This window comes from Capricornis sumatraensis, chromosome 7, assembly GCF_032405125.1.
Source record: "Capricornis sumatraensis isolate serow.1 chromosome 7, serow.2, whole genome shotgun sequence".
NCBI lineage: Eukaryota > Metazoa > Chordata > Mammalia > Artiodactyla > Bovidae > Capricornis > Capricornis sumatraensis.
This window is the reverse complement of record NC_091075.1, coordinates 33,997,442-34,011,047: the sequence shown is the minus strand read 5'-3', so window position 1 is coordinate 34,011,047 and position 13,606 is coordinate 33,997,442. Positions and strand designations below refer to the sequence as shown.

Below are 13,606 nucleotides of genomic sequence, written 5' to 3'. Positions count from 1 at the left end.
AAGTTTTGTAAGAAATAAGTCTTTCTTACTTCTTCTGTATTCTTACTTCTGTATTGTCTTACTCCTTTGTCCTGATTGATCTCCCCTTGTTGACTATTAAAATTTGTATATTTAGAGTAACATAAATATTATATTTTCTTTTTGTGTTAAGCACTGGGTACCATTTAAAACTATAAACCTGAAAGAGAAAGAAAGAGAATTTAGGAAAACATAATGTGACTTAACAGAAACAATACTGATTTGGAATATGAGATAACTTTTTGACAGAAATGGGTACAAATAAACTTTTTGCCACAAGAGCTTTGAAAAATAAAAATCAGTATCCTTCGAATAATCTTCTTGTGGACCCATCAATGTTTCCTGCAAATTCAGGGCATTTGACTCATAAAGTGGATAAAACGGTATCTATTCTGATTTAATTTAGTTCAACAGACATCTTTTGAGCAAACAGTGTGGTTTGCATATGTTATGTTGGACACACAGCTTACATGATCTAGAGGAAACATGTCAGGCACAATTTGAAGGCTTTAGTTCAGGTTCCTCAAATACCGAGTTGTCTGGGCATTGGTTTCTTCTCTGTGATGTAAGTAGTATGACGAGAATGTTAGTAGGTTCCTATTTCCTGCTCAGTTTGCTTCAAGTTTCTATCATGAAGGAATACTTGAGTGTATATGTATACTTATAAGCATGAATATATATGCTTAGTCACTTAGTCTTGTCCGACTCTTGGTGATCCTTTGGATTGTAGCCCGCCAGACTCTTCTGTCCAAGGAATTCTCTAGGCTACAACACTGGAGTGGGTTCTATCTCCTTCTCCAGGGGATCTTCCCAGCCCAGGGGTTGATCCTGGAACTTCTGCATTGCCAGCAAATTCTTTATCCACCGAGCCATCAGAAGTGGTGAATGAATATATCTATATCTATATACACATATACATATGCATAAATGTTATATGGCAACTCAACTGTTCCTAGTCATTTTGCACAAATATTTATGTTTTATTATTTATTTATTTATTTTTGGCATATTGTATTCTAGTACTTTGGAGAAGATAATGGCACCCCACTCCAGTACTCTTGCCTGGAAAATCCCATGGATGGAGGAGCCTGGTAGGCTGCAGTTCATGGGGTCGCTAAGAGTCGGACACGACTGAGCGACTTCACTTTCACTTTTCACTTTTCACTTTCATGCATTGGAGAAGGAAATGGCAACCCACTCCAGTGTTCTTGCCTGGAGAATCCCAGGGACGGGGGAGCCTGGTGGGCTGCTGTCTGTGGGGTCGCACAGAGTCAGACATGACTGAAGTGACTTAAAAAAAATTCTAGTACTTGTATATAAATTCTGTCTCTTTTTGGAGTATAAAATATAGTATTTTCTTTCTCTAAGGGATTTTTCCTTACTGAAATTAACTGAAGAAACAAGGGCATCAGGACACACTAGCCTTGCTGGGCTAGTTTATTTACCAGGGTGTCTTTAGTTATCAAGCATTTCTGTAGGTTCCAAAACCTAGGAATATGTATAAGGAAATTAGACAAGTGTCATAAATATTTGATGTTTCCTATTACCTTCCAAAAGTATCTCTCAATTACTTTCCAGTTTCAAAAATAGGAATAAACCCTTCAGCCTCATAAGAGAGTAAAATAAATACTTAGTAGATTTTTTTTCTTCTTTTTTCCAACTTATCCTATCCATAAGGGAGCATCAAACTTAAGCCTTTTCAAGAACTGATTATCCAGTGGTAAATTATTCCCAACCTTTGATCTACTCTTTCCTTTTCTCTTCTGCTTTTTTATATTTGATGCACACTGGTATTTCTATATAATGTGTATGATGAAATCCAAACTAATTCTACTTGATATTTTTCAAAAGGTTTACTCTGGAGGCAATTATTACTGTCAGTTTAATGGACATTTAAAAATTATCTGTATGCGTTATTCATACTATTAATGTCCCATTAGCTTATTTTGTTTAGAATCAGCTGTATCAAGAGATTAAAAGACTGCAACTATGCATGCACAAAGATAATGACTGCTCATTACCACCTGGCCAGCACACATTTTTACCAGTGCTCTAATTTCAACGTTGATCTGGGGATAGATGAAAAAAAAAGAAGCTCAAAAACATGAGAATATTCTTAGGCAACCAAATAGCAGAGAGTTCAAGTCTGAGTCAGTTAAGCAGGGGCTTCAGTTAAAGGGTTTATTTGCTTGAAATATTAACCTCTCAAACATCCTTTATGCTACATGAAGAAAAGTTTTACTGATTACACATGCAAACAGGTCATTAAGAATATAACATAAAGCAAGTAAATTATGAAGAAAAAAAAGTGAAAAAAGATAAGTGGAGGCCATAGTAAATTAAATGTGGGTTCACTGGTTTATGGAATTCCGTTACATGTGCAGTGTGCACTGAAGTGGCCTATATTGCTCAGTACCAGCTATGAGCCAGACAAGAGACTGGCCCAGAATGGCTTTGAGTATCGACGGGGAATAATAATAATACAATGCCAGGCAGTCTGGTTATCCAAAGTTTAGAATTTTCAGGAGGACAGCATTTAGGCAATGTAGCAATCATATTGATATGTGTATTGATACCCTCCTTTTCCTGGAAATAAAGTGCTGTCAGAAATGTAAGATTCTGATATAATTGGAAATATTACTGAAGTAGATGTGTGATTGAAAGCATAAAAAGCACTTATAAAAAGATTCCTGAATACCAATAGTTTAAATTACATTTAGTAATACAAGCTATATTCGTCAATCAAATTCCTACAGTATTTCTCATTTGGAGATATTTATGATAATCAGATCCACTGTTCTTAAACCCCAGTCTTTAAAACGTTAAGTGATAATTGGGCTCCTTGAACTATTAGTACTGAGTGAATAACAGTATCAGATTCCCTTATCAGAATAGGATAGCTTACCCGTATCAAAGATAAAGGCAATCAAGAGACACTGACAAAGGAGAGAGAGCTCATTTGAAATTCTGCATGGCTCTGCAAGTCCTTTCTCCCCACATCAGACATACATGTATGTTCTGTGTCCATAAAAAAAAAAAAAAAAAAGGCTTTGAAAGCCTATGTCACACAATAGGGAGCATTTACATTATGAAATATCTTTGTTTTTGCCCTAGAAAGTATAAAGCTTTAGCAGGGAGCCATAAACCATTAGTCCATAGATTCGGAGTTTGTTTACTATAATAATTCTTTATAATGGAACATCTTGCTAAGGACTTTTATAGATAAGACATTTCTTCCTAGTAAATATTACTCGTCCCTTTACCTGGAGTTGCAGTTGACAAGGGCGTTAGACTCATTTACCTCCTTTTATCTCACTCCCCTGGGCTGCTCTATGAGCACATACACAAATACACATATCAAAAAGAGGGTGGACAGAACCTAGACGATCTGCTTTAACTCTTTACTCCCCAAATACTAGTCAAAGAAATATGTGCTGTGCTTAGTTGCTCAGTTGTTTCCAACTCTTTGTTACCCCATGGACTGTAGAACACCAGGCATCTCTGTACATGGGGATTCTCCAGGCAAGAATACTGGAGTGGGTGGCCATGCAATGAAATATAACTGAATCAAATTAACAAAAGCATTTTCCAAAGCTATGTAAATCTCCAAGCATATCAGTTTTGCAATCCTCATAAACTTTAGTTGAAAAAAAAAACAGGAGCATGATTATAATTTCTAGAGGAATTATAAACCAAAAAAATTAAATAATCATGGAGATAATCATGATGATGATCATACTAATTACACTCTCATAATTTATCAAACACACTTCTATATTATTTACATTATAATCTTCTCAGGTACATACTATTATTTTGCATTTAACAGATGTAGAATTTCAGACTTAGAGAAATTAAAATGACTTAGCCAGGTTTATACAGCTAGTAGACTCTACTACATTGATAAAATCCAGGAATTCAGTTCAGTTCAGTTCAGTTCAGCCACTCAGTCATGTCCAACTCTTTGCAACCCTATGGACTGCAGCAGGGCATGCCTCCCTGTTCATCACCAACTCCCAGAGTTTACTCAAACTCATGTCCATTGAGTTGGTGATGCCATCCAACCATCTCATCCTCTGTCATCCCCTTCTCCTCATAACTTCAATCTTTCCAAGCATCAGGGTCTTTTCAAATGAGTCAGTTCTTCACATTAGGTGGCCAAAGTATTGCAGTTTCAGCTTCAGCATCATTCCTTTAGGGTGGGCTAGTTGGATCTCCTTGCAGTCCAGGGAACTCAAGAGTCTCCTTCAATACCACAGTTCAAAAGCATCAATTCTTTGGGACTCAGCTTTCGTTATAGTCCAACTCTCATATCCATACACGACTACTGGAAAAACCATAGCTTTAACTAGACGGACCTTTGTTGGCAAAGTAATGTCTGCTTTTTAATTTGCTGTCTAGGTTGGTCATAACTTTTCTTCCAGGGAGCAAGTGTCTTTTAATTTCATGGCTCCAGTCACCATGTGCAGTGATTTTGGAGCTCAAAAAAAGTAAAATCTCTCACTGTTCCCACAGTTTCTGCATCTATTTGCCATGAAGTGATGAAACCAGATGCCATGATGTTAGTTTTCTGAATATTGAGTTTTAAGCCAACTTTTTCACTCTTCTCTTTCACTTTCATCAAGAGGCTCCATAGTTCTTCGCTTTCTGCCATAAGGGTGGTGTCATCTGCATATCTGAGGTTATTGATATTTCTCCCAGCAATCTTGATTCCAGCATGTGCTTCATCCAGCCCAGTGTTTCTCATGATGTACTCTGCATATAAGTTAAATAAGCAGGGTGACAATATACACCCTGCAGGTACTCCTTTCTCTATTTGGAACCAGTATGTTGTTCCATGTTCAGTTCTAACTGTTGCTTCCAGACCTGCATACATGTTTCTCAGGAGGCAGGATAGGAGGATTTGGTATTGCCATCTTTTGAAGAATTTTCATAGTTTGTTCTGATCCACACAGTCAATGGCTTTGGTATAGCCAATAGAGCAGAAATAGATGTTTTTCTGGAACTCTCTTGCTTTTTCAATGATCCAGCGGTTGTTGGCAATTTGATCCTGGGTCTCTCTGCCTTTTCTAAATCGAGGTTGACTATCTGGAAGTTCACAGTTCATGTACTGTTGAAGCCTGGCTATGAGAATTTTGAGCATTACTTTGCTAGTGTGTTAGATGAGTGCAATTGTGCAGTAGTTTGAGCATTATTTGGCATTTCCTTTCTTTTGGATTGGAATGAAAACTGACCTTTTCCAGTCCTGTGGACACAGCTGAGTTTTCCAAATTTGATGGCATATTGAGTGTAGCACTTTCACAGCATCATCTTTTACGATTTGAAATATGACTTCAAAATTTGGCAATCAGGAAATCTGACTTCAAAATTCATGCTGTTGACTGTTTAATCACATATGAGAAGAGGACAGGTAATTCAAATTTATAAATTTTTGATAATAAAACTGGATAATAAGAGAGAAGCTATTCAAAAATAACAGTGAAGGATCAGTTTTATTGATTATTGTTGGAAAAATGAAATTGATTAAATATTGAAATGAATGAATGAGGAATAATTTGTTTGAATGGCTGCTATGAGCTCAGTGTCATGTGATGGGCTACAAGACACAGATGAAGCAAGAGATATAGCAGACAGTATAAAACCTGCCTAACTCAACTAGAAGTTGAGTTAGAGATTATGGCAAATGAGATGTTTTTAAATACCAACATTACAGAGGTCAAAATGAAGCAGATCAAAGGCTAACAGAATTTTGCAAGAGAACGCACTGGTCATAGCAAACACCCTCTTCCAACAACACAAGAGACTACACATGGACATCACCAGATGGTCAACACCGAAATCAGATTGATTATATTATTTGCAGCCAAAGATAGAGAAGTTTATACAGTCAGCAAAAACAAGACTGGGAGCTGACTGTGACTCAGATCATGAACTCCTTATTGCCAAACTGAGACATAAATTGAAGAAAGTAGGGAAAACTACTAGACCATTCAGGTATGACCTAAATCAAATCCCTTACAGTTACACAGTGGAAGTGGCAAATAGATTCAAACGATAAGATCTGATAGAGTGCCTGAAGAACTGTGGACGGAGGTTCGTGACATTGTACAGGAGGCAGTGATCAAGACCATCCCCAAGAAAAAGAAATGCAGAAAGGCAAAGTTGTTGTCTGAGGAGGCCTTACAGTTATCTGAGAAAAGAAAAGGAGCAAAGGCAAAGGAGAAAAGGAAGATATACCCATTTGAATGCAGAGTTGCAAAGAATAGCAAGGAGAGTTAAGAAAGCCTTCCTCAGTGATCAATGGAAGGAAATAGAGGAAAACAATAGAATGGGAAAGACTACGGATCTCTTCAAGAAAAATGAGAGATACCAAGGGAACATTTCATGTAAACGTGGGCACAATAAAGGACAGAAATTGTATAGATCTAACAGAAGCAGAAGATATTAAGAAGAGGGGGAAAGAATACACAGAAGAACTATACAAAAAAGATCTTCTTGACCCAGATAACCACAGTGGCATGGTCACTCACCTAGAGCCAGACATCCTGGAATGCAAAGTCAAGTGGGCCTTAGGAAGCATCACCATGAACAAAGCTAGTAGAAGTGATGGAATTCCAGTTGAGCTATTTCAAATTATAAAAGATGATGCTGAGAAAGTGCTGCACTCACCATGCCAGCAAATTTGGAAAACTCAGCAGTGGCCATAGGACTGGAAAAGATCAATTTTCACTCCAGTCCCAAAGAAAGGCAATGCCAAAGGATGTTTAAACTATAGCACAATTGTGCTCATATCACATGCTAGCAAAGTTATAATCAAAATTCTCCAAGCCAGGCTTTAACAGGACGTGACCTGTGAACTTCCAGATGTTCAAGCTGGATTTAGAAAAGGCAGAGGAACCAGGTATCAAATTTCCAACATCCATCGGATCATCAAAAAAGCAAGAGAGTTCCAGAGAAACATCTGCATTACTGACTATGCCAAAGGCTTTCACTGTGTGGGTCACAATAAACTGAAAATTCTTAAAGAGATTGGAATACCAGACCACCTGACCTGCCTCCTGAGAAAACTGTATGCAGGTCAGGAAGCAACAGTTAGAACTGGACATGGAACAACAGACTGGTTCTAAATAGGAAAAGGAGTACCTCAGGTCTGTATATTGTCACCCTGCTTATGTAACTTATATTCAGAGTACATCATGAGAAACGCTGGACTGGATGAAACAGACGCTAGAATCAAGATTGTTGGGAGAAATATCAATAACCTCAGATATGCTGATGATACCATCCTTATGGTAGTAAGCGAAGAATAACTAAAGTGCCTCTTGATGAAAGTGAAAGAGAAGAATTGAAAATTTGGCTTAAAACTCAATATTCAGAAAACTAACATCATGGCATCTGGTTTCATCACTTCATGGCAAATAAACACAGAAACTGTGGGTACAGTGAGAGATTTTATTTTCGGGGGCTCCAAACTCACTGCAGATGGTGACTACAGCCATGAAATTAAAAGACACTTGTTCCTTGGAAGAAAAGTTATGACCGACCTAGACAGCATATAAAAGAAGCAGAGATATTACTTTGTCAACAAAGGTCCATCTAGTCAAAGCTATGGTTTAGTCATATATGGATGTGAGAGTTGGACTATAAAGAAAGCTGAGCACTGAGAAACTGATGCTTTTGAACTGTGAATTTGGAGGAGACTCTTGAGAGTCCCTTGGACTGCAAGGTGATCCAACCAGTCTATCCTAAAGGAAATCAGTCCTGAATATTCATTGGGAGGACTGATACTGAAGCTGAAACTGCAATATTTTCACCACCTGATGTGAAGAATTGACTCACTTGAAAAGACCCTGATGCTGGAAAGGATTGAAGTCATGAGGAGAAGGGGATGACAGGATGAGATGGTTAGATGGCATCACCGACTCAATGGACATGAGTTTGAATAAGCTCTGGGAGTTGGTGATGGACAGGGAAGCCTGGCGTGCTGCACTCCATGAGGTCACAAAGAGTTGGACATGACTGAGCAAATGAAGTGATTACATAGGTGAAAATTGAAGCAATTTACAAACTGTAATAATTTGTCCAAATATATATGATTATCAGACCAAAATTCTAAGTTAGAAATAGTTTAGGGGTGACTCAGAATGTTATATTCATTTGTAAAATCCTAAATAATGTGAAGGCTGATAAACTCAAGTGAGAAAAGAATGATAAACAAGAAAGAGAAGTCTGACCTACATTGCCATCTGTTGGAAAAGTGAACATCTGTTAAGTTGAATGAAAGATGAAGCTTGGAAATTCCCAGTGAATCACAATAGCTAGAACTACTGTTTAAGAGCAAAAACAGTGTTCAAGACTAATTTAGATTTTTTTTTTTAACTTGAAAAAAGATATTTAAAGGAGAAAATGCAAAACTCCAAAAGTTGGAAACCATGGCTTTGAAGATTTCCAGTGTAATTCTAGTTCAAATTAGAATGGAATTGTGCTGGAGAAAGAGTATTGTCAAAACTTGTTTCTGGAGTAGATTCTAAGCTCTCTGGAAGTATCTTGTATTTTGACTAATGGATCCATGCATGTTCAATATATGTTGGCACAAATCCTAGCCTGGAATTTAGTATCAATTCAAACATGTCATTATGAGTACCAGTTTGACTCTTTGGGTCAGAATTTCCTTTGCAGTAGATTGGATGGGATCGGATTAAGTAATACTTAAGGTTGCTTACAAAGGTCCGTCTAGTCAAGGCTATGGTTTTTCCAGCGGTCATGTATGGATGTGAGAGTTGGACTGTAAAGAAAGCTGAGCACCGAAGAATTGATGCTTTTGAACTGTGGTGTTGGATAAGACTCTGATGCTGGGAGGGATCGGGGGCAGGAGGAGAAGGGGACGACAGAGGATGAGATGGCTGGATGGCATCACTGACTTGATGGACGTGAGTCTGAGTGAACTCCGGCAGTTGGTGATGGACAGGGAGGCCTGGCATGCTGCAATTCATGGGGTCATAAAGAGTCGGACATGACTGAGCGACTGAACTGAACTGACTGAAAGTTGCTTTCAGTTGCACTCCTATTAATGCTGTGCATCTATTAAAGAATAGCCTGTTAATAATTGCATGCTTGAGAAAATATTTATTTTATAGATGAAAATCATGTTCCTATGACATCCTCTTTTTATTATTTTACATCTTCAAAAATCTTACATGAGTTTGTTTTCTCTCTTTTAGGGTGGAGTCAGTGGATTGACTGGAGAGCTAGAATTTGGAGAAAATGGAGGCAACCCCAATGTCCACTTTGAAATTCTTGGAACCAACTATGGAGAAGAGCTTGGCCGAGGTGTTCGCAAAGTAAGACCAGACACATTGATAAATCTGCTTTTTCCTATAGTGATATGGTTATGTTGGATTGTTTTCCATGCATTATAGTCACAGTATACATTAAAGTCTATATTATAGTTTGAGAGAAATGAAGAGGTGAGAGAATTAGAGGACCTTACATACTCACTAGAAGTATTAAGCAATAAATTTTTTCTGTGCCTTAAAATAAAGGGAAAGAATAAATCTATTGTTTCCTAGGGAACTAGCATAATCTTCTATTCACTATAATAATTTTATACAGTAGTGAATTTAGTATTTACACAATGCCTAGCTGCTTGGTTTTTAGCTTGTAAGATACACAAAATCAGAATAAGAGCTTTGATAAATTTCATATAATAAGAGGGATAGTCTACAGAAAGTGACATTACAGTATCTCACTATCTGTGTCATGTAATAAGTAGAAAGAAAATGGTTTTCAGGAAATGAACTCTTTTATATACTTCAGATCACATGTAAGAAGTTGAGTGCCTATAAAGGATCTTTCGTGAATTGCTGGGACAGTAACTTTCTCAACAAGAGATGTAAAAACCCCTGGAGAAATGATTTTTCTATATTTTCAATACGCCATTTTTAGATATTTTTGGTAGGGAAAAACTTAAGGTAATTGAATGTGCAAATGTAAGTTCATAGCTATAAATCTCTAACTGCATTGACAGTAACTTCTTCAGTAGGTGTTTCTTTCCAGTGCTGAGGTATAGGATGCAGAAAATTTAGACAAATTGAAATTTAGAGTTATTCTAATTAGCAATAAAAAACCTTTTGGTAAATTTATGCTAGAGAAGTTGAAACTATTCTTAATGTGTTTTTATTTGATTTATAATGAAGCTTAGCAAACATATATTAATAGACAACTGCATAAAGCACAAGGATAGTTCATTGAATTATTGTAAATGAAATGACTACTACTATGGTAAAGAAATAGAACATATCAAGCATCCTAAAAGCTTCGTTATATTATTTCTCGTTCATATCCCTGACATCTTTTCTCAGTGGTATCACCATTAGTCTGAATTTTATGATACTCATTTCTTTGCCTTTTGAATATAATTTTATCATCTAAGGGTACCTTAAATATTCATTTTTCCAGTATTCAACTTATGAATGAACACATTTTGCATATATTCTTTTTTCTTTCTGTATTCTTCATTTTGTGTTATGTATTCTTGTTGCTACAAATAGTTATTGCTTATTCATTTCTATTGCTGCATCATCTTCCATTGTATCCATCCATGTGTCACGATCTACCGTAGCCTGCTTCTATTGCATATACGTTTCACAGTCTACTGTTTCCACTTTTAGGCTGTCATAAATAATGATGTTATGAAGATTCTTAGACATCATCTTGGCTATATAATATTGTACTTGTGTATATGTTTCTATAGGATTTGTATCCAGAAGTAGAATTGCTGCAACACAAGGAAACATAATCTCAAACCTACTTTCCTACATATTTACCAATTCACATAGTGCTTCTAATTCACATTGCACCAAATGTGGGTTTTGTTAGATTTCAAATTTTTATTAGATTATTCAATGTATAATGATATATCTTTTTTGTTTCAACTTGAAGTTCCCTGATTATAAAAAGATTCTGCATCTTTCATTTTTCATGTTTTGTTTTGTTTTGTTGAGTTGATTGCCTATTCAAGTCCTTTGGCCATTTTCTATTGAGTTATCTTTGTTTATATAATTGAGTCTAAGATGCTGGGAGGGATTGGGGGCAGGAGAAGAAGGGGACGACAGAGGATGAGATGGCTGGATGGCATCACGGACTCGATGGACGTGAGTTTGAGTGAACTCTGGGAGTTGATGACAGACAGGAAGGCCTGGCGTGCTGCAATTCATGGGTTTGCAAAGAGTCGGATGCAACTGAGCAAATGAACTGAACTGAACTGAAGAGCTATATGCATATTTTGAATATTAATCTTCTGTTATTTATATTGCAAATTGTTTCTTCTCATTGTATTTAATTTTCATTAAATACAGTACCTTTAAATTTAGTAGAATTATGAATTTGCTCTCTTGCGATTATTGGTGTTTAGTCTTACTCAAGAAATCATTCCATACTACTAGAGTCATAAAAATATTATGCTTAATTATACTCTGAATGATTTACAATTCTATCTTTTAAATTGAAGTGTTTTGTCTACCTGGAATTTTTTGTAGCTTTTTAAAAAGTGTTTATTTTTTAAAATGATTTTCTTCTTCTTACTGTTATTTTAATTTTTTGTTTTTTTGGTTGTGCTGCAGGGCATGCGAGAATCTTAGTGCCTCAGTCAGTTCAGTTCAGTCGCTCAGTCATGTCTGACTCTTAGTGACCCCGTGGACTGCAACATGCCAGGCTCCCCTGTCCTTCACCATCTCCCAGAGCTTGCTCGAACTCATGTCCGCTGAGTTGGTCATACCATCCAACCATCTTGTCCTCTGTCATCCCCTTCTCCTCCTGCCTTCAATCTTTACCAGCATCAGGGTCTTCTCTAATGAGTTATCTCTTCGCATCGGATGGCTGAAGTGTTGGAGCTTTAGCTTCAGTGTCAGTCCTTCCAATGAACATTCAGGACTGACTTCCTTAAGGACTGACCAACTAGGAAATCAAACCTATACCCCTTGCATTGGAAGCACAAGAGTCTTAATCACTAGGTCTCCAGGGAATCCCTGCAAATTTTCTTTTTCTTTAATACATGGGAAAAAAAAATATACAAATTTATTTTTAATATAGTATCTTATTTATTATTTATTGAAATTTAACTTAAATACAATAAGATGCACAAATGTTAAGTCCACAAGGCTGTCAGTGATTGAATTCACCAATGTAATCACTACTCTCAAGTTATATAGTTTTTTCATTATCCTGAAAGTTCCATCATTCTTCTTTACACACATAGTTTACCTGGCTTTAGTGTTCATATAAATGGATATTGTAGTAATATGTATCTTATTTCTTTCAACATATTTTAGGTACATTCTTATTTGCATGTCAGTAATTTTTTATTTTTTCACTTATATGGCTGAGTGGTATGAAAGTAATATAGTATCTTTTAAAACCCCATTTTCTGTTGGTTGCTGATACATGGGAATGGCACTGATATTTTATATTGATTTTATATCCAACATTCTTGCTCCACTCTTTAATTGATAATTTATCGGTAAATTCTTAATTCTTTGCATATCATCTGTGATAATGATTTTGTCTCTTCCTTTCTAATTTTAATATTTTTTATTTCTATTTGCCTAGTACACTGACTAGGTCCTCTAGGACAATGGTGAATGAAAGTATTAAATAACAGTAATAAGCATCCTTGGTTATTATCAATATCAGAGAAAAAGATGCAAACTTTATACTACTAAATATAAAGTTTCTCTTTTTCTTTCATTAACTTTGATCAGATATAGGCAACTTCATGTATTCCTGGGATAAACCTGATTTTTATATTTTTACAAACATAATTTCATTAATGTTTCCATATTTATATATATTTTTGTATTTACTGCCACTTTCTTAAGGTTTTTACATTGATGTTCTTGACTAAAGTTACCTGAAATTTTCTCTGTTGTAATTTGATACTAAGGTTGAGTTAACCTCAGGAAATGTGGTGGACAGGATTTCTTCTGTTTATATTCTCTATTAGTTATATAAAACTGGAAGAATTTTTTCCTTGCATGTTTGATAGATGGTCTTATGAAGCCAATACGGACTAGAATTTTCCTTATGGGAATTTTTAAGTTACTGATTCTATTTTTCCATAGTCGATAAAAAATGAAAATCATATTTTCTAATTCTTTTTATAAACTTGAGAAGTTTATCTTTATGATATTTTAAGGGTTTTTTTTAAAATTTTCTATATGTATTGGGATAAAACTGCTAGTTATATCCTTTTAAATATCTGAAACATTTCAAGATCTGAACTTTATTTCTGAATAGTTTTCTTTGTAAATAACATTCTTAAATTATTATTATAAAGCTTCTACTTCTAATAATACTTTCTTCCCTAAAGTATTATTATTTTTATTATGTATTATTTTATTATGTATTTATTATAAAGCATTATATTTTTTTTCTATGAATAGAGCAAAGCAATTACCCTTCCATTAATATATTTGGTGAACTTTCTTTTTACTACCCTTTACTTCCAATGTTTCCTGTATCCTTTCATTCCACTTCTAACTCTTAAGAAACTATACAATGCATTATATGATACCAATGATGGCACCCCACT

The 13,606-nt window shown here is 35.7% G+C and overlaps 1 protein-coding gene across 2 annotated transcripts in view; it reads left to right on the top strand.

Annotated features, from left to right (window-relative positions):
• GRID2 (glutamate ionotropic receptor delta type subunit 2) overlaps positions 1-13,606 on the top strand; it is a 1,614,208-nt gene that overhangs the window by 1,032,637 nt on the left and 567,965 nt on the right. For both annotated transcript variants that reach the window (XM_068975313.1, XM_068975312.1), the window contains one exon: positions 9,240-9,359. In XM_068975313.1, coding sequence (XP_068831414.1) covers positions 9,240-9,359 — 120 coding nt within the window. The remainder of the gene's footprint in view (positions 1-9,239; positions 9,360-13,606) is intronic.